Below are 10,000 nucleotides of genomic sequence, written 5' to 3' on the forward strand. Positions count from 1 at the left end.
GCGCGTGACCGCATGCAGCAGCACTATAGGTGTCAGTGGAAATAATAAACATGATTCATTCTGCATTAAGTTCAAGTAAATCTCATAAAACTGTCGACATTGAATGTCGGTTGCCTGTATGAGTTTAAGTCGTAAAGGATCCTGAAGATGTGTTTTCGTGTGTGTGTGTGCGCGTGTGTATTTAAAAATATTTTAAATATATGTGTTTATGTATATATGTATGTGGGTAGTTGACGTAGCAGTGTGTCCTATGGTGTGACAGCAAAATGTCATAAAAACAACCTCTTACATTGAAGATAAATCTCTCATAAGCTGTTTGTAACTCTAAAAATGAAGACATTTTTTTTCTTTTGTTACTTAAGTTTTTTTTTTCTCCCTACATTTTTGGTATGGCACACCACAGGACAGTCCTGTTTTATTTTTCAACTACCCATGTGTATGTTTTGAGACGTATATGTCAATTTTAATGGATGGTTATGTTTAAGTACAGACAAATAAGAGTATGTGTATATATAAATATATATATATATATATATATATATATATATATATATATATATATATATATACACACACACACACACACACACACACACACACAATGTATATTATATGTTTGTTTGTGTGTGCATGTGTGTATAATAATATACAAAATATATACATACAGTTTGCTCCATATATATTTTTGGACAGGAATTGCAAGCATTTTTATACACGGTCCCCTCTTTTTCAGGGGCTCAAGTGTAATTTGACAAATCTAAATATAAGTAAAATGTCATTTTTTTTATTTTGTTGAGAATTGCAGGCACTATCTATGCCAGTGTGAATCTTGCCGCTGTCTGACAGTGAGTTTTGAGTAGGTCTGTGTGATTCAATCTCTTCAGTCAAGCTGGTTCTGTGGTTAGGAGTAAGTGTCCCTCACCGGCTTTCAGACTGAGACCCTTTACTACCCAGACCTTCATAATCACAGATGACCCGCTTTCAATAGAGAACGTGATATTATTGGTCGATCTTCTGTATACAGGAGTGCGTCGTCCAGACCGAGACGAGAGAGACATAGAGCTAAACCTCTGTCTCCTGTCTCATCCTCACTCTGCATCCATCTCTCGCTGATGGATCCGTTTTGTTTTTGAAGCCTTTGAGCACGTGACGTGGTTCATGACAACAACTTCCGAATACTTAGAAGCCACTCCAGACCCTTTACCTGCTAAACTAAAGTAGAATTAAGCTATTAAAGAGCCGTCATTACTAAACCTTTCACCTTTTTTATATAGTGCTTTCAGCAGCAGTGCTTACCCTCACATTGAAGCTCAGAGTTCGCCCTTCAAGCCCATGTTCATTATGTTTTGGCCAGCAGCTCAAATCAACCTGACTGCATGTGTGTGTGTGTGTGTGTGTGTTCAGTGTCACGGGCATCCGGTCGGGTCATGGCGTCGGGTTCAGAGGCCGTCCACTACATCCACCTGCATAACTCCAGTCAGTCCGTGCTGGAGGCCCTGAGGTCCCAGCGGCGCAAGGGCCTGTTCTGTGACGTGACGGTGCGCATCCACGACGCGTCTCTGCGGGCGCACGCCTGCGTTCTGGCGGCCGGCAGCCCCTTCTTCCAGGACAAGCTGCTGCTGGGCCACTCGGAGATCTCGGTGCCGCCGCTGGTGCCAGCCGAGACGGTCAAGCAGCTGGTGGACTTCATGTACAGCGGCTCGCTGGTGGTGCTGCACTCGCAGGCGCTCTGCATCCTGACCGCCGCCTCCATACTGCAGATCAAGACGGTGATCGACGAGTGCACCCAGATCATCTCTCAGCGGCGCGCCGCCGCCGGCGCCACCCTGCCCAAGCAGGAGGAGAAGGGCCGCGAAAGCGCAGCATCGCTGCAGGGATTCGCCTACGACTGCACCTCCGACATGACAGCTGCTCTGGGGGGCGGTGCTCCAGGGGACGGGGGCGGAGTTGGCTCGCTCATGCCCCTCGCGAGGTGGGGGGCGGGGCCATGTGCAGAGGGGAGGGGCTGGGTGTGCCCGGGGTGGGGCCATGTGTCGAGGGGACGGGTTGGGTGTGGCTGGACCCATGTGCAGAGGGGAGGGACTGGGCGTGTCCGGGGGCGGGGCCATGTTGAAGCCCACCAGCTGCTCGCAGGAGATGGGCTACATGCTGAACGCGGAGCGCGGCGGCAACGCGGCCAACGAGAACATCGCTGCGAATGAGCGCGACGGAGGGGCAGAGTACGGCGTCGGGGAGGAGCTGGTGGGCGGGGTGGAGCGCTTCAGCGAAGACGAGGAGAGAGACTTGGACCGAGACGCCGACAGAGACCGTCAGACGGCACACACACGCAAACAGAGACAGCCGCTGAGACTGCAGGTAACACTAACACATATCCTCTTTACAAGGATGTGCTACCTTCCGTTAAAATAGTAGCATTCGCCAGCGGAAAATGATACCTGCCCAATTAGGATTTCTCAACATCTACACCTGCTATTAAAGTGAAGCAAATACAGTAATTATGTGTTCTCGATTGTGGCTAGAAGGGATACTTTTACAGCCGGAAACCCTTACAGTAAAGCAAATACAGTAATTACTATTGTTCTGCGTGAGAAGAATACATAATGTTGATGTGCAGGTGCTGGGTGGAGAGGAGGTGGTGGTGAAGAACGAGGGTGTTCAGGATGGAGATGGTCTGTTTGAGATGGACGAGAGAGGAAACTCAGCCCATCAACCTGCCTACGCACAGGTGTGACGAGCACCTCCTTTCACAGCAGTCTTGTGAGGAGAATCCCTCGTCATTGCATCGCCATGAACGCTGTGTGTGTGTGTGTGTGTGTTGCAGGGCGGCTTCTACGAGGACTCGGCCGTGTTCCCCGGTGGTTTCTGGTCTCAGGCGGATCCCCAGGCAGCTCTGGGCTCGAACACTCGTGGTCGGGTCAGCAAACCCCCGTCTCCGCCGCCAGCCTCCCAGAACCTCAGCAGCCAGGTCTGCTAAGTTGTCACGGTTATGCTAGGTGTGCCGTTGGGCTCTGCTAATGCTAGTTCATCTGTGTCCGCAGATGCTGTTCCAGTTTCCTGCCAGCGAATCACAGCAGCCGTCCTTCTTCGTGGGCGGACCCATGGTGATTGACAGCCTGGCCGAGTCATGCCAGCAGGCCCCACCCCTGCCCCCCTGACCCCCCAGCCCCGCCTCCCTCCACCCCAGCGTGCCTGGCAGGACCCAGCTTTGCCCCGCAGGGCTCCGAGACGTCCTTCGACTGCAGCCACTGTGGGAAGTCACTGCGCTCCCTCAAGAACTACAGCAAACACATGTTCATCCACTCCGCTACGCTCTTAGTAACAATAACAAGAACCACTATCACTCAGTATCAAGTGATTTAATGAGCTGCTCTCTGACTAAACCTGTGTCCTATAATGGCTTGTACTAAGAAGGACTGCAAAATGTTATTATTTTTTAATGATTATTCAGCTTTTGCAATTAAAATATTGGCACACGAAATGAAATGACAGATAAACTGCTGGAAAAACTATTGTTTTCTCACCACATAATCTCCTTTAAAATACCTTTATAGGGTTATGATAATCAAAACAGTCCAGAGCTAGACCAAGCTTTGATCTTTGTGAACCGAACCAACGCTTTAATTATCTTTTTTTCCCTTTCACTAATGAAAAGATTTGATCATTAGCTTGATCACACTGGAGAGCTGCTTTATAACAGTCACAGTATTCATTTAGATGTATTTTTGAGATGGAAAATGCAGTTTTAATTTAGCCAAAATAAATTAATAACCTTACAGTTTTTTATATCAACGATGCTTTCCTTTAGTTTCTGAATTTGGTGAGCTGAGTATCATCAGCGTAGCAGTGAGTTTGGATGGAATGGGGTCTAACATACATGTTGCTGATTTAGACGATTTAACAAGTTAATAAAATTCTTCCTCTCCTCAGGTTTTCATCAGGAGATCTATAGCTGAGACTATAGCTGATGGCTGCATAGTTACAATTTTATTTCAGATAATATCGGTTTTGGAAGAAAAGTAGTTCATAAAGTCATTACTGCTGTGATCCTGGAGAATGTCAGTAACTGTTAATGGTTTCTTTTTTGTTTATTTAGTCACTATATTGAATAAAAACCTACAGTTCTTCTAAAAAGACATAAAAGAGAAAAATAATCTAAAAGATAGGGTACTTTCCCACTATGCAATATGAAATACCTCTAGTTTGGTTTTTCCCATTTTGCGCTCCATTTTCCGAGCTGTTCTGCTGAAGGATTTCCACGCAATTTAAGAATTTAACATCAATTCTCTGTGTGTGTGTGTGTCTGTCTGTGTGTGTGTGTGTCTGTCTGTGTGTGTGTGTCTGTGTGTGTGTCTGTCTGTGTGTCTGTCTGTGTGTGTGTGTCGTGTGTGTGTCTGTCTGCGTGTGTGTCTGTCTGTGTGTGTGTGTGTGTGTGTCTGTGTGTGTGTGTGTGTGTCTGTCTGCGTGTGTGTGTGTGCATGTGCGTGTGTGTGTGTGTGTGTGTGTCTGTCGTGTGTGTGTCTGCGTGTGTGTGCGTGTGTGTGCGTGTGTGTGTGTGTGTGTCTGCGTGTGTGTGTGTCTGCGTGTGTGTGCAGGTCAGAAGCCGCACCAGTGCAGCATCTGCTGGCGCTCCTTCTCCCTGCGTGACTATCTGCTGAAGCACATGGTGGTGCACACCGGTGTACGGGCTTTCCAGTGCTCCGTCTGCAGCAAGCGCTTCACGCAGAAGAGCTCTCTGAACGTTCACATGCGCACACACCGCGTGGAGCGCACCTTCACCTGCGCCGTCTGCCACCGCGCCTTCACCCACCGCACGCTGCTCGAGAGACACGCCCTGCAGCACCACTCGCCCGCCAAGCCGCCCACCAATCACCTGCAGCAGGGCGGGGCCATGGGCGGGGCCAGTGGACCCGCCTCCTAGAGAAGGGGACGACCGGCGGGAGAGAGGGGAGGAACAATCAGACCGAATCCCAGGAGCTTTAACATAAACACACACACACTATTACAGACACGCACACACTCTCACATTCTTTCTCTCACTCACACACACATTCACACACATCTCATTCACTCACACACACACACTTAATCACTTTCTTTCTCTCCCTCACATACACATTCACTCGCTATCTCATTCACTCACACACACACACACTCACTTTCTTTCTCTCCCTCACACACACACATTCACTCGCTCTCTCATTCACACACACACACACACACACACGTACTCTCTCTCGCTCTCAGTGGCGTCTATGGCGTGCTGCAACGCCTCTTGAACCCAGAAAACCTCATAAACACACAAACCTCATGGAATAACTCTCACACTAAACGCAAACACACAGTCCTGCGCTTGTGACGCCGGACTTTAACGTCTTTTTCAATGTTTTACGTGTTTGATCTGTTTTGTACATGTTTTCATGGACTCATCAGAAACCACAGTGACCTCAGGACCAGAAGAGACTTCAGAGCGCATTTATTACCTCCATTTTTATTTTAACATCAACCTCCATTTTTACATTTTTTATCAAGTATATGCATAAATCTTAATGCTATTTTTATGGTGAAATGATATGTAAGAGTTTTATGTGCTGGGAGGATCATGTATTCTGCTCTGCTTTGGGTTTCGTATCTAGCATGTTCTCGCTTGACGCTGCATGAAGCTGCATTAAATGCATTGTGACGTTTCATGACGTGTTGTCTCCTTCTTTTATAAAATTAAGCAAAGTTTCTAGTTCTTTAGCATCTCAGTTACTCTGTGAACAGCATACATTATTAATGAGCTGAATGGTGGCTCTATGAGGTCTAATTAAGCATCTGTTGGAGGTGATTAAGGACCTAATAATTTCATTTACCTTTCATGTTCATTTCGAAGCTGCACTTAAAACAGTTATAAATGTGAACTAACAACGTTATGTTCGTGTTCATGTTTGCCCTTTTGTGGAATCACCCTAAAAAGCTCCTATAAGTAGTGATAGTCCGATGGAGTCACACACACAGCGTTCACACACAGCAGGTGAACAGCGCATGCGCCGAACTCGCGGCTCCCCTCTCTTCGAAAGAATCGACTCCCTGAATGAATCTGTTTCGGGTCGGTGATTGTTGTTTTTGAGTCGCTGAACACGCAGGATCGGTGAGCTGCTCAAATATGATAAAAATAAGAGGCGAAGTCAGCTAAAGGCGGATAAAACCAGCTATAGCGCGCATCTCTCACATTCAGTGGACATTCACTTTGTGTTTGAGAGTTGCCTGCGCTTCTTTAAAGTTTGGTGTGATTTGTTTGTGTACGTGTTCTGTGTGTTGAGGGTATTTTATCTTAAATGTTCTTGTAAGGTTCCGCTGAATGTTAGTAGGTGAGAGTTCATCGGCAGATTAATGCGAGGTTTCTCTTCAGCAGAATAATAACAAAGCGTTATGTAGATGACTAGACGACCTTTGACCTGCAGGACGAGCTGGGTAACCTTGAATAATGTGTGTGTGTGTGTGTGTGTGTGTGTGTGTGTGTGTGTGTGTGTCAGGACATGAATGTATTTATAATGACACAGATATAACAAGGTGAAGGTGATTTATCTCGTGTCCCCACTTTTCCTGTAAAGGGTAGGTTTAGGTGTAGAAGAATAACACATACAGTCTGTACAGAATAAAACATTACACCTATGAAGAGTCCCTACTGTGACAGCTGACCAGACAGACCGTGTGTGTGTGTGTGTGTGTGTGTGTGTGTGTGTGTGTGTAGTACTTCTGTACTAGTCTTAGATTATGTGTTGGTATAGTTAATTATGTAGTTAAAGTCCTGTGAGACACAACATTTTGTACTACTCCGTGTCTACAGATGTAGAGGAGTGACGATAAAGCTCGGTGTGTGTGTGTGTGTGTGTGTGTTTCGACAGCGATGGCAGTGCCGGTGTGTTTCCGGGGTCAGCGCTTGGCTCTGCTCATGTTCAGTAGGAGTGTGTCTCACAGCAGTGTCTCGGTCGAGTCCATCAGCGAGCCGGACACACACACACACACACACACCCTGCTCCGTTCTCCCGCTCCGCCATCGGGACCTTCTTCCAGGAGCGACCGCTGCTCACAAACCCCTTTACCCAGGATGCACTGCTCCGGGCCTACCTGCAGCGCCACCTACCTGAGCAGGTACGTGTGGCAGGTGTGTGTGAGCCGGCGAGCCGCGAGCAGGAGCGTGTGCTGACGTGTGTGTGCAGCAGGTGCAGCGGGATCTGCTGCTCTTCGGCGAGCGTCTGGTGTGTGAGATCGAGGCTCTGGGCCGTCAGTGTGAGCTGAGTCCTCCGGTGCTGCAGAGGTATGACGCCTGGGGCCGGCGTGTGGACCGCATCCTGACCTGCCCCGCCTGGACCCGCCTCAAACACATCTCTGCACAGGAGGGCCTGGTGGCAGCGGGCTACGAGCGGACCTACGGAGAGTGGAGGTCAGCTCACACACACACACACACACACACACAGAGTCAGAAGAAGTGCGATCACAAAAAATGCTTTTACCAAGTACGTTTACACTCACAAGGAATTTGGCTTGGACTTAATTTTTATTCATTTCTTGTTGCTCCTCTGTGCCCCACCTATCAGAAATGCGTTCATTTTTACAAAGCGAGGTGTGCTCTGATTGGTCTTCCAGTGCATCGTGATTGGCCCAGGAGCTCAAGCATGTGACTCGTGATGCCGCTTCCCGGCGCTATCACACAAAACAATAAAAGCCATTTCAAATCAAGCATTGGTCGCATCCAATGGGTCATAATTACTGATTTATTACTAACTTATTCCTGTCTTTTTATGTGTGGCATTGCATCACACTGCATAAATATAATAAATAAACATGCCTGCATTTGTGATCAGAGAAACGACAAACAACATGTGATGCTTTACACTACACTACACTGAATACTGAGAAGCAGATTTTATAATACTCTAAGTTTGTCAGAAGTAAGAATCAGTTTCTTTGTAGTCAGCACAGGTTCAGGAATCAGTTCTCAGTGAATCTGCTGAACACACTCTAATATTAGTGTTCATCTGTTCTGAACAGTGCTCTAAACACAACTCAACACTGATTTCTAGTTCTCTTTAAGAAACACGAACAAAGTAGTTTCAGTTTCATGACGAAACACAGCATCTCCCGATGTGTGTGTGTGTGTGTGTGTGTGTGTGTGCGTGCGCAGTCGAGTGTATCAGATGAGCAAGATCTACCTGTTCGCGCCGTCCGCTGGACTCTACACCTGCCCACTGGCCATGACGGACGGAGCTGCTAAAGTCATCGAGGTGAAGCTCTCCCTCAGTCATGTTTACTGTATAACGCAGAGTCTCACGAATTTGCTACATTTTGGATTCATTTATTAAAAGTAGGTCAGTACACTTACATCAGAAGAGAAAAGGACTAGCGTCTTTTAATATTATGCTGCAAAAACACAATTTAAATATGAATTCTTTGTCATTAATTCTTTGAATTAATGGCACAGATGTTCAGTTTTGTTTTCTACATAAACACTGAAGCGACGTAATTACTGATTTCACTGCCATCTCAATACAATTTATTTTTAATTTAGCCATTATAACAGAGAAAAAAACAAGGAATTCAGAAAAATTAAATATGGGGAAAAAATGAGAGATTTCATAGAGCTCTACTAACCCTGACAGAAAAATACTGAGTGTGTTCCCGCTTGCATTCAGGTCACGGCCTGTCCATCGATCTTCACACGACCGTCAGAGTTCATCAAACGTGAACTTTGAAGCTCAAAAGATTAGCATGAGCTTGTGCTTCCTGTGTTCACGTGCATATGAATGAACGTCACTGGAATGAGAAGTGTGAACTTCACTGGTGTGTGTGTGTGTGTGTGTGTGTGTGTGTGTGTGTGTGTGTCCAGTTTTTAGGAATGCCGGTCAGAGAAGCATTCGAGCGCCTGACCACACGTGATGAGAAGAGGTTCTGGACGTCCGGACAGTGGATGACCGAGCGCAGGGGAGGATCTGATGTCTGTGAGGACACACTCACTCACACTCACACACTCACTCACACACACTCACACTCACACACACACACACACTCACACACACACATGCACACACACACATGCACTCTGTGTGCGTCTCTAATGCGATGCTGTGGTTGTGTGTGACAGCGAGTGGTACGGAGACGGTTGCCAGGCGACAGCAGGATGGATGGTTCAAGCTTTATGGCTTTAAGTGGTTCACGTCGGCCACAGATGCTGATATGACGCTGACTCTGGGCCGCATCACTGACCAGAATGGACACAGCACACCGGTACTGACCTGAATAACTTCACCATCCAAGGATCTGCCATTAAACTCTGTCTGACATAATGACATCATCGCAGGGCAGGACTGATTGGTTCTCTTCTGTATCAGCAGCCAATGAGCTTGCTGCTCAGCATTCAAATACTTGGCTTGGCTAACTGTTTGTTAGCATTCACAGAAAACAGCTGTTTTAAATAGCAATATTTCACATTTTTTGCTGTATTTTTATAATATTCAGTTAGATGTCTTAATGTTTCTGAAAGAAGCTGTTGTTGTTTTTGGTTTTAGATGTAGATAATTACTGTATGTTTTATTCTGTCAGAGTTGGTTTTGTGTGTGTGTTCATGAGATGAGGAGACAGTGCTCAATAATAACCAATCTATAATAATAATACTTCTCTTAAAAGAGATTTGAAGTAGACGTGTGCGTGTGTGTTCTGTGTGTGTGTGTGTGTGTGTGTGTGTGTGCGCAGGGCAGCAGGGGTCTGTCTCTGTTCCTGGCTGAGGTCTGGGACTCTGATGGCTCATCTAATGGGATCGAGGTCCAGCGGCTGAAGGATAAGCTGGGCACAAGGCAGGTGCCGACGGCCGAGCTGCTGCTGGACGGCATGAGCGCACAGCTGGTAACTCACACACACACACACACGCTGCTGCTCCACACTGTCTCTCTTCATCTCGGTCTGTCTGCAGCTGTCAGAGGAAGGCCGCGGCGTCGCCTCCATCGCTAACATGCTGACGATA

At 47.0% G+C, this 10,000-nt stretch overlaps 2 protein-coding genes across 2 annotated transcripts in view; both read left to right on the forward strand.

Annotated features, from left to right (window-relative positions):
• zbtb45 (zinc finger and BTB domain containing 45) overlaps positions 1-5,042 on the forward strand; it is a 5,361-nt gene extending 319 nt beyond the window's left edge. The window contains 7 exon segments of the mRNA XM_043220266.1: positions 1,405-1,989; positions 2,039-2,355; positions 2,615-2,725; positions 2,822-2,965; positions 3,039-3,140; positions 3,142-3,303; positions 4,592-5,042. Of these exon segments, the coding sequence (XP_043076201.1) occupies positions 1,428-1,989; positions 2,039-2,355; positions 2,615-2,725; positions 2,822-2,965; positions 3,039-3,140; positions 3,142-3,303; positions 4,592-4,918 (1,725 nt within the window). The 5' untranslated portion in view covers positions 1,405-1,427 and the 3' untranslated portion in view covers positions 4,919-5,042.
• Positions 5,043-6,889: 1,847 nt separating this feature from the next.
• Positions 6,890-10,000, forward strand: part of LOC122349563 (acyl-CoA dehydrogenase family member 11-like) — a 9,739-nt gene continuing 6,628 nt past the window's right edge. Inside the window, exons 1-8 of the mRNA XM_043245661.1 lie at positions 6,890-6,901; positions 6,946-7,134; positions 7,203-7,426; positions 8,168-8,267; positions 8,870-8,981; positions 9,125-9,267; positions 9,733-9,882; positions 9,950-10,000. The exon at positions 9,950-10,000 is cut by the window's right edge and continues 44 nt beyond it. Coding sequence (XP_043101596.1) covers positions 6,890-6,901; positions 6,946-7,134; positions 7,203-7,426; positions 8,168-8,267; positions 8,870-8,981; positions 9,125-9,267; positions 9,733-9,882; positions 9,950-10,000 — 981 coding nt within the window. The remainder of the gene's footprint in view (positions 6,902-6,945; positions 7,135-7,202; positions 7,427-8,167; positions 8,268-8,869; positions 8,982-9,124; positions 9,268-9,732; positions 9,883-9,949) is intronic.

Source organism: Puntigrus tetrazona, chromosome 1 (assembly GCF_018831695.1).
Source record: "Puntigrus tetrazona isolate hp1 chromosome 1, ASM1883169v1, whole genome shotgun sequence".
NCBI classification, from domain to species: domain Eukaryota; kingdom Metazoa; phylum Chordata; class Actinopteri; order Cypriniformes; family Cyprinidae; genus Puntigrus; species Puntigrus tetrazona.